General features: G+C 43.9%; 1 protein-coding gene across 6 annotated transcripts in view; it reads right to left on the bottom strand.

The window, feature by feature from the left end:
• Window positions 1–11,290, bottom strand: part of ECPAS (Ecm29 proteasome adaptor and scaffold) — a 97,262-nt gene extending 85,972 nt beyond the window's left edge. The window contains exons 1-2 of one of the 6 annotated variants that reach the window (XM_059143609.1): window positions 11,160–11,274; window positions 2,730–2,834 (exon numbers count right to left, since the gene is read on the bottom strand). In XM_059143609.1, coding sequence (XP_058999592.1) covers window positions 2,730–2,751 — 22 coding nt within the window. In that variant the 5' untranslated portion in view covers window positions 2,752–2,834; window positions 11,160–11,274. Of the gene's footprint in view, window positions 1–2,729; window positions 2,835–7,712; window positions 7,730–10,533; window positions 10,886–11,159 lie in introns of those variants that run through there. The other 5 variants (XM_059143608.1, XM_059143610.1, XR_009346695.1 and 2 more) reach the window with 5 other exon arrangements.
• Between the last annotated feature and the right edge of the window lie 10,227 nt (window positions 11,291–21,517).

Raw genomic sequence — 21,517 nt, 5'->3', positions numbered from 1 at the left:
AGGAATTCTAGAAGGTCTGATTGTGTGGAGAACTGGCCTGTTCCAAATGAGGAGGGATGCAGTAGTTACTACAGAGAGCAAAGGAAAAAAGAAAAAGATGGAGAGAGAGGACACACCAGGGAAAGGACAGAAAGCCAAACACTACACCAAGACTTTCCCCATGACTCACATCTTCCAGAGTTAATTAAATTACTGAAAGTCTTGGGAGAGTGGAGTGAGTGAGGGAGTATATGTGTAAACCAGTGAAACAGGTGGGTTTTCATGTCCAAGTTGACATGAGTGGAACCAAAATATCATTTTCAGAAATGGGAACCTAACAGCTAAGAAAAACATAAGTAAAGTAAATTATAGGAAATTCACAAAAACAGCTAAGAACCTAACAGCTAAGAAAAACATAAGTAAAGTAAATTATAGGAAATTCACAAAAACAGGAGGGGGGTGATGGAGAGATGACCCCCTCCAGATTTTGACAACCTGTGCAATTAGGAGTGGGAGGCTAAAACTACAAAGAGTAAGGTAGGCCTAGCTGCCATGTAGATTTCATAGGTAATGGTCTTTTCTGGTAGATCAATCCTGTGAATTTAACTAGATACTAACTAAGGTTAAAGGATTAAAGTCCACATCATCTATTGATTTCTGTACACCATTTCGATTCCCTAAATGTAACTCTGTAATACCTGAGTGACAAAAAATCCAAATGAGGCTAGTGAGATACTTCTTCAGGAATTAATGCTTTCAATTTTGATCTCTACTGCTAGGTTTTAAAAAGATGTTTGTCCCATTCCCTACCTTAAGAAAAAGAAAAAAAACTTATTAAATGCAAACATACTTAAAAGAAGAATGTCAGGAAGTCCAGTAGTAAACATCAATATAAGTCAGAGATGGGGAGAGGATCCATTCCACCGTGGCTCCTTCCAGCCAGGGCTGCCCAAAGGGGAGACAGATTAAGAACCTCTGCAAGCAATGAGGCTTGGAGCAGGAGGTTCCTGCTGACACAGTCCCTGCTGGTACCCCTTACTCCCAGAACTGAGGCAATTAAACCAACTTCCTGTCCCCTAGCCCACCATCTTACCCCCCAGTACCCACCAGGCAAATAATCCAATACGGACACCCCTGCACCAGGATGTGCTCGTGACTGAGCAGGGAAGGGGAAAACAGTCTTCCTTCTCCTGCCACTTCCAAAGTCCTAGCCACCTGGAGATGACGTCAGGCTACTTTACGCCCCCTATCAACCCAGCAGAGCCTTAAGCAAAGCTACCCTCCCCTGCACACACACACACACACACACACACACACACAGAGGGAGGGAAGGAAGAAGTCAGGGTTAGCTTGGCAGGGCTGGGCCAAGTGATGAGACAAAAGCCCTCAACTGCACCCTAGCTTTAATGAGTAAGTGTCACACTCCAGATGCACTGATCTCCACAAACACTCCCACCTCCCAAGGAAGGCCTTTCCCCCAGAGACAGCAGTTGGCAGGTGCACAGTTAGAAATCAATGTTAGTAAACTGATGAACTGAAAGATTAGTTCAACTTATGAAAGCCAGCTTAGAGGAGACAATGTATACTATGCAAGAGTTCAGACTGCATAAAAGTCAAACATGTGATAGTTAAGATCCACCAAAGCAGCTCATTACTTAGGACAACGCTCATTTGGAAGTGTAAACTCTAGAAAGTTCTTTATTTAAGTCACTCCTTAAATTCCAGCATTTGTGGTTTGACCTGCTTGCCTTCAGTATATCATAACTTCATTAACGCATCTGTCACAGGCCCAAAAGCACTGAGAATGAATCCAGGAGCAAATAAACAATGTCCTTGGTTCTCTTCTAAACAATTCCTCCCACCTCCCAGTTTTCCATTTCTCTCTAATGGAAAGAAGGTATATGAGACAGCAAAAACACCAACAAAAAAAATTTATGCTAAATTTGAACTCCGATTTATAAAATACTCCATTCGTTCTATCCCTCAAAATTCCACCTAACTGAATTAAGGAATCATACACCATCATCAGCAATATACATACCGAAAAAGAGAAGGCATGGGGCAAGGGGAATGCAATAGTTAAATTAGAAAAAGCAGTAAGATGCACCTTTGGATTGAAACCACAAAATCCAAGGTACACTGGATACTGAGCTCATGATATCGGAGAATTACAATCTGAACTTAGAGAGTTTCAGTCAAAGGACCATCCAATATCTTCCAAGAAAGACAGACACTAGAGTCTTATTCAGCCCCAGAATGAAGCAGAATTTAGTAGTTTTTCCATCACAGTACATGTCAAAAAGGCAGAATTAGGAATATCTAATTACTATGATGATGCCTCTTTCAATGCCCCCCCTTTTTTTCTTTTTTCTTTTTTTTTTTCCTTTTTTACAAATAAAACAGGATGACATTCTGGGAGCATGTAAAGTCATTTTTTATTGTGGCAGACAATACTACTTGTAAACTAACACTCATAGTCTTTTCCTTGTGCACACTGCTAAGGAATATCTTCGAGTTTCACCTTTTTCTCTCTCTTGCTAATTGTTTAAATTTATGCTCATGCAATGACATACAATAGAGGCTTCGGGATATATAAACTAACATGAACTTCACTAACTCGGGATAGCTGGAAAAGGAGAAAAACCCATGAAGATCTTGGCAAGAAATTGCTGGCTACTTGATAACCTATGCATTTTTAAATGCTACTACAAAAAAATGCACACATCCTAAGGAACTAAGGAACTACTAACCTCTACAATCAATGTGATACATGGTTTATCCCAGTCTTGACAAAAATCCTCTGGATCACCAGTGGTAGGTTCATCCACTCGTACATATGCAATTGTATAAAGAATCTATTATTTAGAACACCAGGAAAAAAAACAATTAAAAGATTTATATTCATAGCTACCATTAAGAAATTTTTTAAAAAGCACTTTTCATTTCTATGCTAAGATCTAATTTGATGCTCTGCTTTGCAAATTCAGAATGAAGAGGAAAATATTATAGTGATTACCAAACTGGAGAAAGAGTAAGGAGTGTCCACAAATAAAAATTATTATATAGAAGTAACACACTAATAATTTAAACTTATTCACTGAAGACTAAAACACTGGAATACCAATACAACACAGATTTCATCATATATGTATATGTGTACATATACATAAATATCAACATACAAAGTCTTACATTAGAATTGGAAGGAAGTGTAATTATACAACAGTTTTATAAGAGGGGTATTAGTAGGTGGGTACACATGCTACCACACATTACACCTGAGAATATAAACGGTGAACATTCATAACCCTTGGAACCTCTGCCCTCTCTCAGCACTCAGGATCCCCTCCCCTGGTTCTTCCTGGTCGTCTTCTCACCCCTACATACGCACAGCCCCAAGACAGCTGTCCTCGGGACAATCTGCCATTCCCCTGATTCTACCATCACCCCCACACTCTCCCAAGCTTCAGACCAAGTTCCCACACCCAAAGAAGCCACATGCCTAGCACTATGCCAAGCTCTGAACATGCACTATCTCTTCCCACTCTTCTAACAACTCTGTGAAATAGGTTTGTTATTATCTCATTTAACAGATGAGAAAACCAAAGCCCAGAAGTTAGGTCCCTTGTTCAAGGACATTAATCAAAAAGCAGCAGAGTCAGGATTTAAAACCATCTCTGACGCCACGTGACATTTCAGCTACTATTCTACTATTCCAAAGAGTCTCCCTGAACAATACAACATGGGCACCTCAATAATTCAACTCATTCACTCAACAAATTATTTCTTTGTTGAAGACAACAAACCTGTTCTCTCTTTTCTCCACTTTTACCTCCCTAACTCTGTCTAGAGACTGTCCTCTCCACACCCCCCTAATCTCTCAGGTAGATTCTTGGAATCATCTCTAAATTCTCCCTCTCTTGAACAACACTCATCTACTTGGCTGATAATTTCTGCCTATTTTATAGATTCTAGGTCATATTACCTCCTTGCCAAATCCACTTCCACTGTCCCACTTCAGACCCCAGGTTTCTTTCACTTGGCCCCTGTGACACCCTCCTAAACTAGTCTTGCTTCTCTGGGTCTCTGGATCCACGCAATCAATGTTACACCACTGCCACCTGTTATCCTTGTAAAACAGACCTACTCATGTTACACTCCAGCCTAAAAGCCTTTGATGGTGCTCTACTGTCTACAGAACAAAGTCTAAACTAGTTGTGTTGGCATTCCCACACAAGCTGGTCCCAACCTATCTTCACAGCTTCATCTCCTACTGCCACCCCCAACTGAAATAATAATAATAATTTACACAGAACTTAATTCCTTATATAATGCATTTTCATATGCATTAATCATAAAACAACACTAGGAGTATTTCTTATTATCCCGATTTTATGAGAAAGAAACTGAGACCTAGGAAGGTAAAACAACTTGCTGAAGATCCCAAATCATAAAAAGAACATAAAAGGCAGAAAGGGTCAAGTATCAAAACTCCAAATTTTATCTCCTTCCCCAATACTTCCCGCAGCCATAGCATCCCTACTCCAGCATATCAGACTCAACCTTTCTTTGAAAGTATTTTCTAACCTCTCTGAGCTCAAGGTATTTGCACTTGAAATTTCCAAAGAACAGTGGTAGGCATTTTTCATATTATACTTTATATTAGTTATTTATATTTATATAGAAAGCTGTGTCTACAGTGAATTATAAGCTCTATGAGGACAGAACCAAAAGTTAGTCACTCCATTTTTAAAGTCTGCTTATTTAACTGGAAAATGTGTGGGGAAAATAAGCCACATAAGACGACAAGCATCAAGGCAGAGACTGGCCAGGCCTGAAACCAGAGACCAGAAACCTGGGTCAGACCACCTGAGCACGCCGGCAGTGCTAATAATTTTAACATCTACCTTCTGAACAAGGTCGAATAACCCAGTGCCAACCATTTTCACTGACAGTGGCCTTTATTAAATATTACAGTTTACTGAAACCACAATTCAAAAACAGAATGGGGTGAAAACGAAGAATTAGAAGTTGGTAAGAAACAGAAATACCATTATTTCCCATTTTAACGTTCCTCTTTGACTAAATAACCAACGTTTGAACTATACAGACTTGATTTAGCCTTTCTACAAAGATCAGCTGAGCTCCCTGGATGGCTGTCTCCAGGGCTATTTCAGTAGGCCACAGAATCACGTTCTCCCACACAGCCACACAGACAGCTTCCCACATCTCACCCTCTCAGAGAACCACGAGGCTTCATGGCACTGGCAGAGCCTCTCTCAGAAGGTATCTGACATGTTGATTATCTCACCAACTTTTGCAAGTGAAGTTCCCCATGGTTATGTCAAATGGTCAAACTTAACAGTGTCAGAGGCCCTACTCCTCCCTGAGTTGTCTTCATCCCAGATCAGATTCTAAGGATGCCTTATAATTACAAAGCCCAGAATATGAAACCACTGAACAGCTGACCTGGTGAAAAGTCTCAAATGCTTCCTTCCCTCTGTCAGAAATCTCCCTGTCCACTGCTGAAACATAACCACAATGTCAACTTTTCCATGAACTGGCAGAGGATAATATTAGAAGAAAAACTAGCCCACATGCCCTGCACTTGAATTACACTCCATTCCAAACAGTTACAGCACTACAATCTTAAGTAATTTACAAACTAGATTTCAGAACTATTTTTGTCAGAACTAACTGTTCTCTATCGTGGCACCTCAACCAAAATTTTGGGGCGCCTGGGTGGCTCAGTCATTAGGTGTCTGCCTTCAGCTTGGGTCATGATCACAGGGTTCTGGGGTGGAGCCCCACATCGAACTCCTTGCTCAGTGGGAAGCCTGCTTCTCCTTCTCCCACTCCTCCTTCTTGTGTTCCCTCTCTCACTGTCTCTGTCAAATAAATAAATAAAATTTTTTTTTTTTAAATCTAATATTTCTATCCAATGAACCTCAGAATACTGCCACATTTTATACACGACAGCAGATTTCTTCTGCAGGCTACTAAGACATTGGGGGGGGCGCATGTTGCTCTTGTTATAAACTGTATTTTCCCTTTCAGAGAGAGTAATACAAGAGTCAGAATTAACATCAACTTTGGAATCAGAGAATCTGAATTCAAGCCCTAACTCCGTAACATGAAGGAAGTTCCACTACTGAGACAGTAATAGCCCCAAACTCACAGGGGTATTGAAAGGATTCGGTCAGTCAACAGGTACAAAGTGACTAGAACACATGGTAAGCTTTCAATAAACATCAGCTTTAAAATCACCCAATTCAAAGTCACAATTCCTGAGATTTGTGAAAGGATAACAAATTCCAAGAAACCCCAGCTCAAGCCTGCCCTGCTTACCTTTGGGCAACTTCCATATGTCAATGATACTAATCAATCAGTCAATCGATAAAAATGAAATAGAAGAGAAACCTAACAGTTCTGCTTCCCGGGAGCTCCCACACAGTACGATGGCAGATACAACCAAAAGCAACTATAGATTTAATTTAAATTTATGGCATGTGTGTCACCTCAAATACAAAGATAAAAGATGCTGATCTGAAATCTGTAAAACCCAGTGTTACCAGCTATATATCCCTCAATAGCACATGTGGGAACCACCGATAATATGACTTTAGCATTGTCTATGTTACATAAGCATACACTTTGGTCCTTACATATTTGTCTACACATACGCTTCCTCTTTCCTCTCAGCAGTATCGTAATTCCGTTGGTGGACCGTGGTGTTTCTTTTGCACCCCACAGCCACGTTAAACAGCAAAGAGTTGGACTAAAATGACATCTAGGTAAGAATTTAGCAGCCCACCTGACCATATCTTTTCATCAGCATGAACACGGACTACGGTACACAGCAGTAATTCAGCCTAAAACCTGGCTGAGTGCACACTGGAGTCTGAGACATCTGGGATCCGATGCCACCACTCACTCACTGTAGGACCCGGGGAACCTAAAATGTCTGTTTTCCATTCCTTAAAACAGCAATAACAATTTTACCTTCCTCTTACAATTACTGTGACAAATAAAAGATTACCTGCAAAACACTTAATGCTAGTTCTAAAATACTGAGGGGAACATTTACAGATGTCTTCAATTTACTTTGAAACGCATCAGAAAAGGATGGATTGAGCACTTAGTGCCACTGAGCTGTACAATTAAAAAATAATTAAGATTATAAGTTTCATTACATGTGTTTTACCAGTTTTTAATTAAAAATGATTAAAATAAAATTATAAAAGGTGGATTGAAAGATGGACATATACGTGATAAAGCTGGTAACAGAGCAAATGGAGAGCCTAAGTCGTGGGTATATGAATACTCACTTTCAACTTTTCTGTATTTTTGAAGATTTTTACAATAAAATATTAGGGAAAAAACAATGCTGGCATCCAAAAGTCTGCTTTTATTATCACTACTAGTCAAAATAATAGCCAGCAAATATTCATATTTTTGGCTTTTTTTTTTTAATTGTACAAAGCATCATTTTATCAGCCATCTCTCTTTTTATTATGACCATTCTAAAACTAAAAGTAGCTTATTTGAAACTGCTTAACCAGTACTTCATGTACGTGATTTCAAGTTAAATTATTCTAAGGTACCAGCTGCCAAGCACTTAATCTCTTCTGAAGGAACACAGAAACCAAGTCAAGAGATATTTGTGGTCCATGATTGATGACTTGACCAAACAAAACAACGGAAAAGCAAGAATTGGAATTATTTGTTCCTACCTTTTTCAGTAGGTGTTGAAGCTGTTAAGTCCGGAAGTACTACCAGAAGTACTACCAGCACCTTAACTGGTCCCTGTACTGCACAGACACAGTATGTCAGCCACTTTGGAATGATACCCAGTTTGGGGCACCTGGGTGGCTCAAGCTTCTGCGTTCGGCCCAGGTCAGGATACTGGGGTCCTGGGATGGAGCCCGGCATCAGGCTCCCTGCTTAGCGAGACTGTTTCTCCCTGTACCCCTACCCCTCCCCCCAGCTCATGAGCGCTCACACCATCTCTCTCAAGTAAATAAATAAAATCTTTAAAAAAATAAAGAATGAGGGCGCCTGGGTGGCTCAGTGGGTTGAGCCGCTGCCTTCGGCTCGGGTCATGATCTCAGAGTCCTGGGATCGAGTCCCGCATCGGGCTCTCTGCTCAGCGGGGAGCCTGCTTCCTCCTCTCTCTCTCTGCCTACTTGTAATCTCTCTCTCTGTCAAATAAATAAATAAAAAAAAATCTTTAAAAAAAAAAAAAAATAAAAAAAAAAAAAAAAAATAAAGAATGACATCCAATTTTCTTGGGTTTTTTTTCCCCTCTCCAAATGGTAATTGAGATTTTAAAGTGTTTAGTGGTACTACAGGACCTCAGATACCACAAGGTATAATAATTTAAATAGACCACCTCAAAGCTACTGCGATGCTACCTTCAAAAATACAGAAAAGAACGTGGTGGGAACATGGAAAAATTGGAACCCTTGCATACTGTTGTTAGGAACATAAAACGGTATAGCCACTGTGGAAAACAGTATTGTGGTCCCTCAAAAAATTGAAAACAGAATTACCTTAGGACCAAACGAGCCCACTTCTGCGTAAACACCCAAATGAACTGGAAGCAGAGTCTCAAAGAGGTATTTGTTCACCCATGTTCACAGCAGCATTACTCACAAGTTATGATGTACAAGCAATCCAAGTACCCATCAACAGATGAATGGATGAGAACATAAATGTAATATATACACACAATGGAATATCATTCAGCCTTAAAAAGGAAGAAAATACGGTCACATGCTAAAACAGATACGAACTTTGAAGACATTAAGCCACATGAAATAAGGCAGTCAGAGAAAGACAAATCATGTATGACTCCACTTATGTGAGATACCCAGGTCAGTCAAAATCAGAGACAGAGAGTAGGATGGTGGTTGCCAGGTGCTGGAGGGGCGTGGGGTGGGATAGGGAGGTCAGGTGTAATGGGTATAATGTTCCAGTTCTGCAAGATGAAGAGTTCTGGAAAGGGACGGTGGTGATGGTTGCTCAACAATATGTCCTCAACACCACTGAACTATACACTTAAAAATGGTTATGACGGTAAATTTTATGTGATGTGTATTTTACAATAACAAAAACAAAAACGGGGGAAAAAAAAATCAGGGAACTTATCTCCCCAGAAGGCCTGGCAGGGGTGCTCCAGCTTGGACCTGACAGAAGAGGAATCAACCCGTTGGCGCTCAAGCCATGTCCATCTCTACACACACCCTGAGAACTTGTCCACTGAGACTCTCCATCCTGCCCAGGGTCACACCAACTGTTCATTTCAGCTTCAAAAGCGACAAACATTACTCCTGCTACCGCAGTTCTCTGTCAAAGCAGCACGGACCTTAATCTCTCTAAACCTGCCTGCTCTTTGAAAACAAGGATAATTCCTACCTACCAGCCTTACAAGGTTGTTACGAGGGCAAGACTGAGATCACGTATATAAAAGGAGCTTTAAACTGCCAAACACCAAAGCAGCAGAAATTACTATGTTTATAACTACTTTCGCATGGAAAGTCAGAAGGGACTATAACAACATAAACTTCACAAGGCTTGCGACACCTCACCCATGTTTCATTCCACTTACAACTCGCATCACCCCTAAATAACACCTTTTTTGTTTTCGCCATAAACGGAAAGGGCAGCACTGAAGAACCAAACAAAAGCTCAGCCTAAGCATTTCGTCTCACCACGCCAACCGCAATCAGAAATCATCTTACGTGTCCTAGGAAAATTCAATTTTTATGGCCCCAGCGTGGGCCTGCGGCGCCCGGGAACTACACTTCCCAGAAAGCATCGAGGTGAACCCGAGCGGCGGGCGGGGCGGCCTGGGATTCAGGGTGACCACCGCTCTCCCCAAACGGGGACCGCCGTCCCCTGAAAAACGACAACGTTTACGGTCGAGTGTGAAAGCGCGGTCGGCCCGCGGTCCCGCCGGCGTCCAGCCCCGCGACACTCTCCCGGCCCTCCCGTCCTTCCTGCTCCACCTGAGGGTCACCGCCTATCCTTGACCTTTCCGCTGATTCCTAGGGTGTCACAGAGAGGCACCTTCTCCCCCGCCCCCAAAGCTCCATTTCTAGAACTCCCCCAAACAGTTGGGACCCGGGGCCACGGCGGGGTCAGACGGGACGCGCCGACACCGCCCACCACCCTGAGGCCCCCGCCCGGCCCGTCCGCCGGCCCGAGAGCCGCGGGCAGGGGGCTGAGCTGCCCCCACCCCCGGACCGGGGCGGATCGCTGGCAGAGGTGGCTCCGCCCGGGGCTCCGGTTTCAATTTCGCAACGTGACGGTGCAAACCTGAGGCCTACAAGCGCAGGCGGCGGCGTCCGGCGCCCCGCCCGCCCGCCAGGCCCGAGCGCCCCAGCCCCCCGCACGCCGCCGCCGCCGCCGCCGCCCGCCCACCCAGCCCGGCTCCCGGCGGTCGGCAGCGCGCCCCAGCCCGCCTGCCCGCCCGCCGGGCCCCGGCCGCCGCCCCCGGCCCCGCGCAGCGCCGGCTCTGACTCACGGCGGCGGGCTGGCGGTGGCACTTACTCAGCTCGTCCTGGGAGGCGGAGGCGGCGGCCGCAGCCATGTTGCGCCAGGGAGGGAGGGAGGGGCCGGAGCGGGAGGGCGCGGACGGGCGGCGCGGGGAGCTCGCCGCTCTCGGTGCGGCAGGGGCCGGGAGCCGCCTCCGGTCGCACGGCGCGGGCCGCGCTGCGCCCACGAGGCCCGCCCGCCGCCGTCGCCGCCGCCTGCGTCCTCCTCGCTGCACGCGTCGCTCTCGCGGTCCCCCGCGAGCTCGCGACTCGGGCGCTCCCACCGCCTCGCGCCTCTGCGGAGCCGCCGCCGGCCGTCGGCCGAGTCCCGGTGCGCCCGGCCCGCAGCGGCGGCTCTGCGGCTCCGCGCCGCGCTCGCCCAACTCACGCCGGTTTTATATTTAGAAAGAGCTGAGCCATCCTCCCAGCGGCCCCCCCGCCGGGCCCCTCGCGCGCCCGCCCGCCCGCGCTCGCTCGCTCGCTCGCGGCTCGTCCTGCCCACCTGCCGCCGCCCGCCCCGAGAGCGCTCCCCGCGCGAACCCGGCACGCGGCGGCCTTCGCGGGCGGCCCGGCCTAGCCGCCCCGCCGCGCCGTAGCAGCCTGCGGCGGCCGCGACGCGAAGCGGACGCGCGGGCCTCTGACCTGAGTCGGAGCCGGTCTCCATGCCGGCGATGCTGCGCGCGGCGCCGCGAGGTGGGCGCCCAGGAGCGAGGCGGCGGCGGGCTCGGGCCCGAGGGGCCGCGCGCCGCAGTCCGGGAGGGGCCTGACCGGGGCTGGCCCGCGCTGCCCCCGGCCAGGGAGAACGTCCAGGCGGGGCCCGGGCTCCCTCTGGAGAGGTCTGCGGCTGTCACGTCGGCCGGTCCGGACCTGAAGAAGCACGCCTGTCCAAAGGAAGAGACGTGGACTCGGAAAAGTGGAGCCGGGTTCGGAGTCGGCGGGAGGAAGCCCCGCCCTGCGCCTCCCGCGAACTTCTCGGCCCCGGCGCGTTCAACGCCCCGACCCGGCTCCCTGGGCTCCTTCTCTCACTTAAAGCCTGGGATCAAGTCTAGTTTTCTGATGCTCTCAAACAGGCACTGCCGAGTGAAGGAAAGCCACGGAGTCCTACTAAAACTTAAATGAACCAAGATACTGGAAGTTCAAAGTCAAGCACATAGGCTTATATGAGCTTCTTTTTTAAAAATTTTTATTCTAATAACTACGTTCTTTTTGGTAACCCGAGTGATTTATATCCAGTATGCCAATTTGAACTTCACGGCTTAAGTCTGTCCATGAGGTCGTGGATGTGAAAAACACTTGCAGAATGGAATTCAAATTAAGGGGTTGCATAATGCTGTACTTTTAAGTGACGGCACTGTCAACAACAAATTAGGTACAAGATGAGATGCTTTTTTTTTTCTTTTTTGGTATAAGAGGAAGAAATCAAGACCCTAAATGGATTGAAATTGCATTTACTCCTAAAAGAAATCCATAAAGCCCTAGCTAATGGCTTGAAGAATGAATATATGTCATTCCAGACGTAACTTAGGCAAGTACAAGTCACTTACACGACATTAAAGGCATTTATTTCCTTTATTGCTTTAATATGGAAATTATACATGATCTTTGGGAAATTTTCAAATGATTGGGGATATCATAAAATTAAAAGTGAAAAGCCTTCCATTCTCACCATCCCATTTCCCAGGGAAAAAAGTGTTAACAGATACAGATGAGAGTGCATTCTCTGAGGCCTTGTCTCTGCATATATATACATATACACATATATGTATATATATACATTTATGTATATATATATCTCCCTAAAAGCAACTAGAATGGAGAGAGGCTCATACTTACAATAAAGTTCTGCATCACTGATTTTTCCCCATTAATTCAAAAAGGTCTACACCACCACTCTTTTTATTAATGACCTCATATCACATTAAGTTCACCAATTCTTTTTCTGAGGACATTTTGGCTCTTTAATTTGATGTCGACACAAAGTCGGTGCCTAACAAAATATCTGCAAAGACTACGTATTCAGAAGTGTATAAAAGTAAAGGTCATCCCCCACCTCCTGCCCACCATCCCCTCTTCTGAACTCTCTGGAAATAATCCTATTAACAATCCTATTAACAATTTGGTGCCTCCAGCCTTTCCTGATTATGAATATATAAAGTAGCTGCACCAAGGATTGGTCTGGGGAAACTGACTTTTCATAGCCTCAAAAAAGATTCTTCTAAAGCCAACACAAAAAAATAAATAAATAAAAGTATAGAATATAAGTGAAAAAATAAAAAAGTTCGTTAGGCAATATTAACTTCCAGACAAGACTAGTTAGCATCTCATAAATTCATCTGACGTAGAAATTTGAGAGTCCACACATGTGCAAATCATGGATATGTGTGTATCTACAGATTTTGTTTTAACAAAAATGGAATCCTACTACACATACGTAACTTTATCTTTTCACCAAACAATATACACAGGTGTTTTTCCATACGGGTAATGATAATAATAGCTAAAACTGATTGTGCTGGGCAGTGTTTAAAGTGTTCTACATGGTGGAATTCATTTAGTCCTCACAACAATCTTATGAAGTAGGGATTTTTATGACACCAAATCATGAAGGAACAAATCCAAAATGCCACAAACTAGAAACTGGTGGAGAAGGGGTTTGAATCTAGGCAGTGTGGATCACTCTTTACCACCAGGATCTGTATGTACATCACTACTTCGTTCCTTTAAATGGCTGCATGAAAAGTACATGACAAAATTTATTTAACCATTCCCCTACTGATGAGCATTTAGGTTGTGGACAATTTTTTCTACTAGTGTAAGCAAATGTTACTGTAAAACATTTCTATACATATATCAACCTAGTCACATATTACATATAGACAGAAATATGTAGAGGCAAAATTGTTAGGTTAAAAAAAGATACTGTGGGCGCCTGAGTGGCTCAGTGGGTTAAGCCTCTGCTTTCAGCTCGGGTCGTGATCCCAGGGTCCTGGGATCGAGCTCCGCACCCGGCTTTCTGCTCAACGGGGAGCCTGCTTCCTCCTCTCTGTCTGCCTCTCTGCCTGCTTGTGATCTCTCTCTCTCTGTCAAATAAAAAAATAAAATCTAAAAAAAAAAAAAAAGATGCCGTTAACATCTTGTTGTATACAGCAGCTTATACCACTTTACAGCACTGCTATTAATTGCTAGGGTTTAAAGCTCTAAGTTTGTTTATAATTGCTTTTTTTTTTTTAAGATTTTATTTATTTATTTGACAGGCAGAGATCACAAGCAGGCAGAGAGGCAGGCAGAGAGAGAGGAGGAAGCAGGCTCCCTGCTGAGCAGAGAGCCCGATGCAGGGCTTGATCCCAGGACCCTGGGGTCATGACCTGAGCCGAAGGCAGAGGCTTTAACCCCCTGAGCCACCCAGGCGCCCCTATAATTGCTTCTTCCTTCAAACTATTGTAGTTTATTTTCCCTATTTCATAGCTTCATATTCTGGGATGCCTGGCTGGCTCAGTTGGTTAAGCGTCTGCCTTTGGCTCAGGTCAAGATCCTAGGGTCCTGGGAGAGCCCCACATCTCACTCTCTGCTCAGAGGAGAGCCTGCTTCTCCCTCTCGCTCTGCCTGCTGCTCCCCCTGCTTGCGCTCTCTCTCCCTCTGTCAAAGAAATAAATAAAATGTTAAATAAATAAGTAAATAGCTTCTTACTAGACAATTTGGTTTTGAATAGTAGATACTTCCTATCTAGAATTTACCTCGATTTCCAAAAACAAGGCAAGAAGGAACTGTGGACTGGGATGCCCAGGGGCAGAGAAGAGGCCACGGGGAAACCAAAATAATGCATCACAAAATCCAAGAATGAAAAACTTACGTCTTTTACTCTTTCGAAGTCCCCTCTCCCTTCTAGAAGGCCGTAATTACATGAAATGTGTGTACAGTTCTAACAAAGCAGTCTTGTTTCCATAGCAAAAGCAAATCTGAAGCAGAATATTAACCCTCTTCTGGGCAGGTACTTGGATGACAGAGGAGCTTATAGACACCCTAAAACGAGGGACGAAGCAGAAAAACTATGAAAAGAAGCTGTGAGAACTCAAAAAGCAAAACCTTCTGGGGTTATTTGTAAAACACAAAAAGCACGACCCACCGCAGAGTCCCTGAAGTCATTTCACTTGAATAGATCTTCGTGGCGATACTCCTGACATTAAGAAACAGTACAGGAATGGCCTGGGCGACTCGTTCCATTAAGCGTCTGCCTTTGGCTCAGGTCACAATCCCAGGATCCTTGGATGAAGCCCTGCGTTGGGCTCCCTACTTAGCAAGGAGTCTGCTTCTCCCTCTGCCCCTGCCCTTCCCCATTTGTGGGCGCTCTCACTCTTCTTTCTCAAATTTAAAAAAAAAATTAAGATTTTATTTGTTAGAGAGAGAGAGACAGCACGAGCAGGGGGAGAGGTAGAGCCAGAGGTACAAACGGACTCCCCAGAATCCCTAAGTAGGGTTCCCCCATGTGGGGCTCGATCCGAGGACCCTGGGATCATGACCTGAGTTTAAGGCAAATGCTTAACTGACTGAGCCACCCAGGCACCCTTCTAATAAGCAATTTAGATGCCTAAAAGGATTCATTCTAAACTAGAAAATCCAACTATCCCAAATAATTCAATTAACCATTCCCAAGGAGCTCCAGACAAGCCAAAATTCTATAGAAATAAGTCTCATACTGTATTCATTTTGGTTGCTGAAGTAGTCAGGGACTGGATCCAGTCTGCCAAAGAGTCCGCAGCTCTCATGATCTTCACCCCTGTTCCCCCGTCAGTTATTAAATAAAAAACATGTTTCACTAAACATAAAACCATGTCAGGACTCAAAACATTCCACTTCTAAAAATCAAACTCAGAAACACCAGTCTCTAAGCACTATATAGAAACCTTCCACTGTTTTACTCACTAATTCCCATGGATTTAGAGTACATTTCGGATTCTTCCCATCGCCTGGAATGTTTCCACTGCTTTCTGGTCTATGTATCCTCTAAGTACCATGTGCTCCATTCTTAGCCTGAACTCCAAGGATGGCAATGAATCCAAGTCCTTCTTTCCTTGGTTTCTATCCTAAAGACAGCACCAATCAATTCCCAACCTTTGGCAAAACCTATCATTCACTTTATTCCCCCCCCACACACACACATATAAGTGGAAAAAGGCTAAAAGCTGACCTGGTCCAAGACAATACTACACCTTGCATCTTAGAGGATAAGGCAATATTTCCTCTAGGGATAAAATTTATCCCTATATCAGCAGGGATATCTCCCCTAATTCCTTAGACAGTGGTTTCAAAGATTTTTATTTACATTCCTCCCCCCCAAAAAAAGATGTTTGAAAAACAATGTATTTGAAAATGTATTTGAAAAACATATTTTTAGATTGGCATCTAAAATTTTCCATTATAAATAACTGAAAGGGAGAAATTTTGACAGCAAATTCTATTGTAAATATTAGCAATTTTGAACAAAAATGGGGGCACCTGGGTGGCACAGCCAGTTAACATCCAGCTCTTGGTTCTGGCTCAGGTTGTGATCTCAAGGTCTTGAAATCAAACTCCGGAGTCAGGTTCTGTGCTCAATGTGGAGTCTGCTTGAGATTTTCTCTCCCTCTCCCTTCACCCCTCCAGCTCATGCTTGTTCTCTCTCTCTCTCTCTCTCTCTCTCTCTCTCTCTCAAATAAATAAATCTTTAAAAAATAACAATAAAATAAAACTCTCTGTTACTTCTTTAAACTATATACATAGCACTAAATTCTATCCCTGAAACTAATAATACAGTATATGTTAACGAAATAGAATTTTTTAATTTTATAAAAGATTTTATTTATTTATTTGACAGACAGAGATCTCAAGTAGGTGGAGAGGCAGGCAGTGGGGAGGGGGGGAAGCAGGCTCCCTGCTTAGCAGAGCCTGATGCGGGGCTCGATCCCAGCACCCTGGGATCGCAACCTGAGCTGAAAGCAGAGGCTTTAACCAACTGAGCCACCCAGGCGCCCCTTGAATTTATTTTTTAAAGATTTTATTTATTTATTTGACAGAGAGAATACAAGCAGGGGGAACAACAGGAAGAGGGGGAGGGAGAAGTAGGCTCCTTCACAGCAGAGAGCCCAATGTGGGACCATCCCAGGACCCTGGGATCATGACCTGAGCCTAAGATGGACACTTAACTGACTGAGTCACCCAGGTGACCCTGAAACTAAATTTAAACTAAAAATTTAAAAATGGGCTCCTGGGGGCCTCAGTGGATTAAGCCTCTGCTTTCAGCTCAGGTCATGATCTTGGGATCCTGGAATCGAGCCCCGCATCAGACTCTCAGCTTAGCAGGAAGCTGGCTTCCCCCTCTCTCTCTCTCTGTCTGTCTCTCCACCTACTTGTGATCTCTCTCTTTCTCTGTGTCAAATAAATAAAATATCTAAAATAATTAAAAACATATATGTAGCATCTAAATAAGATTTTTTATTTTTTAAAAGGTAATTTTTAAAAAAGGTTTTACTTATTCATTTGACAGAGAGAGACACAGTGAGAGAGGGAACACAAGCAGGGGGAGTGGGAGAGAAAGAAACTGGTTTCCCACTGAGCAGGGAGCCAGATGCAGAGCTCAGTCCAGGACCCTGGGATCGTGACCAGAACCAAAGGCAGCTGCTTAACTGACTGAGCCACTCAGGCACCTCAAAGAATTTAATTTTCAAAACTTAGTACATATGTATGTATTTTTAAAATTTAGCTACAACTGACATATGGCGTTATATTCCTTCTAGATATACAACCAATATATGTATATATTACTAAATGATCACGACAGTAAGCTTAGTTAACATCCACCACCACCCATAAAGGTTTTCTTGCGATGAATTTTAAGATCTACTCTTTTAGCAACTTTCAAACCATAAGGTTTCGTTAATTGTAGTCACCATGCTGTCCATTATATCCCTAGGACATTATTAACTTGTAACTGGAAGTTTGTACCTCTTGATCATCTTCACCCATTTTGCACACCCCCCATATTATACCATATTTAGAAGCTTTTCAAGACAGCTTAGCCTCTCTGACATCTCTCAAACATCAAACATTTCTTGCAACTCCCTCCTCTCTTGTCAACCCTGACTCATTATTCTTCTACCTTATTTTTTAAAGATTTTATTTATTTATTGGAGAGAGAGGGTGTGTACACATGATCACGAGCAGGGGGAGGATCAAAGGGACAGGGAGACTCCTTACTTGAGCCCAAGAGTCAAAGTCGGGCTCCATCCCAGCTCTCCCACCCCCTAGAGATCAAGACCGGAGCCAAAGTCGGACACTTCACTGACAGCCACTCAGGCACACCTTGTCTACCTTTCTAAAGGTTGCCTGATACCCTCATCATTTCCCCTGCCTATATCTTTATGTTCCTTATCAGCAAACCCTTCCTGTGAAGCACTTACTAATATATAGTTAAGGCATTGTGGGCCAGAGTTTCTGTAACAACTACTCAACTCTGGCATTATAAAATGAGAGCAGTCATGAATACTACAGAAACAAAGGAGCATGGTCATGTTCCAATAAAACTTTATTTAAAAAAACAGTGGGGTGATTCAGACTAAAGACCATAGTTTGCTGATCTCTGATCTAGAAGCTTCCTGAGACAGGGAGACTAGGAGACGAACACTGGGGACCTGTATGTCTAAACATTTCTGTAATCTCCAACTGAAATACCCAGGATGAGCAGGATAGAATTCCAGGTTGGAAATAACCACTCCTCATCATTTTGAAGGTATTTCTCAATTTCTTCTACCTTCCCCAGTGCCTTGTTTCCTTTAGCTCGGTTGGATCCACTAGCCTCCAGAGGTAGGGTTTTGCCTTGAGATTTTATTCACACTCACTGAACTATTTTACTTCATTAGTAACATTTTTTCATTTCTAAAAAATAAACTCCATTTGAAGAAATTGACCACGATGTTTTCCAATTTCCTGTACCCAAGGAATACTTTTTCTTAGAATTTGGTACCAGGAAAATGAATCTCAGGGAAACACTTATGCTGTCTTTTATGAGACAATAGGCACTAAGTAATCCATTGTGATTCATTTTTCATCTTGACTATTAGTGTCCAATTGCATTAAACTCTCATACCATATTCAATTCATTTGTATCCTCAGATGTTTAATAAAAGTGAATAAATGTGAGGGAACAGACAATAGCTATTTTGTTAGCTATTTCGGCACTCCAGACTGAAGGGAAAGAAACAGATTTTCTTTTATTTTTTTTTTAATTTTTATTTTTTTTAAGATTTTATTTATTTATTTGACAGAGAGAGATTACAAGTAGGCAGAGAGGCAGGCAGAGAGAGAGAGAGGAGAAAGCAGGCTCCCTGCCGAGCAGAGAGCCCGATGCGGGACTCGATCCCAGGACCCTGAGATCATGACCTGAGCCGAAGGCAGCGGCTTAACCCACTGAGCCACCCAGGCACCCCAGATTTTCTTTTAAATGGAAGGACAGCAACATCACACTGTATAATAATATATATCTAGATGGGAAATAGATCAGTGCAGCCATCTTTACGAAATATAACCTGCCATTTGGTGCATTTGTTCTCACCCATCAGTATTTGCAATAAATCACCCAAATCCTACCCCTACCATGTCCTGGATCTTTTTTACTTTGTCACCATTTAGACCACCATCACCGTCCCACCTGGATGATTGCACAACATCCTAACAAAACTAGTCTTTTTTGCCTCCATTTTTCTCTCTCCAATCTTTTCTCCATCCCAAAGCCACAACAACAACAACAACAACAACAACAACAAAAAGCCACTTATTTGATTAAGTATTCCTTACCATGCTTGCTCTGAGTAGAGATCCCACCACATTGCTTACAAGTGAAACTAATTGATCTGTGGTTTTTTTCTTTCTTTACTGATGTGCAATCCACAGTTCTTTACCCCGATGGTTGAATTTAATCAAATGTTACAGTTTGGTCACAGTTCCAAGAAGGAGTCATTTTTTTTTCTTGGAAATTTACTCATATGTAGCATGTCACTTACTTACAGAATATTTCAACTAGTGTAGTGTTGTCCAAGGTTCACCCACAATGTGGAGAGGAAGGTCCTAAAATTTGTATTCAAATGAAGAATGCCCCATGATTCTAAGGTGCATACAGTATGAGAGCCACTAGAGTTTCTCTAACTTGCCCAGTTAAACTTAAGAGCCAATTTTATTTCATGTCCCTCTGCTTTCTCCAGCTTCTCCTTGATGTCCGATTTTCAGCTTGACAAGAAGAGGCAGGTAGAGGGGCGCCTGGGTGGCTCAGTGGGTTAAGCCGCTGCCTTCGGCTCAGGTCATGATCTCAGGGTCCTGGGATTGAGTCCTGCGTCGGGGCTCTCTGCTCAGCAGGGAGCCTGCTTCCTCCCCTCTCTCTCTCTGCCTGCCTCTCTGCCTACTTGTGATCTCTGTCAAATAAGTAAATAAAAATCTTAAAAAAAAAAAAAGAGGTGGGTAGAGGAGAAGAATATGTACTCAGACCTGGGACTGGGATAGCTTCTTTTTTTTTTTTTTTTTAACATTTTATTTATTTATTTGACAGAGAGAGATCACAAGTAGGCATAGAGGCAGGCAGAGAGAGAGAGGAGGAAGCAGGCTCCCCGCTGAGCAGAGAGCCCGACGGGGCACTCGATCCCAGGACCCTGAGATCATGACCTGAGCGGAAAGAGCGGCCCAACCCACTGAGCCACCCAGGTGCCCAGGATAGCTTCTTTTTGACTGTGAGAGTTTCTTCAGCTTGGCTTGCTGCCTGTGAGACGAACCCAGTGGTTCATTTAGTTGAGTTTGCTCTGTCTTTTTAAAGACTCGGGGTCTTTCAAGCTAGAATGTTTTTCTCTCCCAACTCCACCCCTCCAAAAGTCATCTTGTTATTAGAACCTTCCAAACAATCCTTCTGCAGTCCCCTAGCCCTTTCTGCTATGCCCCCAGGAATCCAGGCAAGTGCCCATTCATAAATTCAACAAATCTACTGAACCCTACTATGCACCAGGTACTGCTATGAGGCTTGGAGATTGTGTCTCATGGAACAAACCAGATAAAAATCCTTACTCTTGTGGAATTGATATTCTAGTGAAAAAGAGAGACAATAAAACAAAACAAGACAGACAATAGGAAACAAATAAGAAAATTGTGTGTTAGAAGAAGAAACGGGAGTGGGGAGGGGTGGCGTTCCAATTTTAGCAGTGTGGTGGAAGAGCTTCATTGAGAAGGTATTAAGGGGTGGAAGAGTGAGCCATAGGGCTACCTACTGGAGAAGCACGCAGCCAGAAATGCCAGGCAGGTTGGAAGAAGAGGGAGATCAAGGAGACCTTTGTGACTGGAGCAGGGAATTCTATGAAGAGATCAAGGAGGTCATGGGTGAACAGATTCTATCAAGCTTTTTAAGCCACTAAAATTTGGGTTTTCACTCTGAGTGGAATGAGAAGCCTTTGCAGGATTTTAAGCAGAGAAGGGGCATACTCTGTTTCACGTTTTTAACCATCTCTCTGGCTGTCGTGTAAAGAATTGACAAGATCAGAAAAGTGCGTTCAATAGGCTATTGCAATAATCCGGGGGAGGCATGATGGTGTTTTGCAGCATGGTGGCAGGTGTGAAAATCATAAAATTAGTATTCGTTTAAATGCAACTTGCGGCATTGACTATGGCTTACATTGAATGCATCACTAATCTGCTTCTGCAGTGGGTTTTCCCTGCCTGGATTTCAGGGAAAGGTAAAGAGAGGAAGGAGGAGGGATGGTTTGACGTTACCAAGGAGACCGAGCATCATGAATCTGAAAACCTGAGATGGTTCCAGGCCTTTAGGCCTCTGGCGCAGCAATAATTCTGTGGCCGAGCCCACCAGTCGTTTCCCAATGACCATGCGCAACAGGCCAGGTGGGAGCCTATGGAAAACACAGGACTTTCGCAAAGCGGGACAAACGCATTCCGGGAATCGTAGTTCTGCGCCTTTACGCAGGCGCAGTGGCCCCTCG

This window comes from Mustela lutreola, chromosome 12 (assembly GCF_030435805.1).
Source record: "Mustela lutreola isolate mMusLut2 chromosome 12, mMusLut2.pri, whole genome shotgun sequence".
Classification (NCBI taxonomy): Eukaryota; Metazoa; Chordata; class Mammalia; order Carnivora; family Mustelidae; genus Mustela; species Mustela lutreola.
The sequence above is the reverse complement of the archived record's forward strand: the minus strand, read 5'-3'. Positions and strand labels throughout refer to the sequence as shown.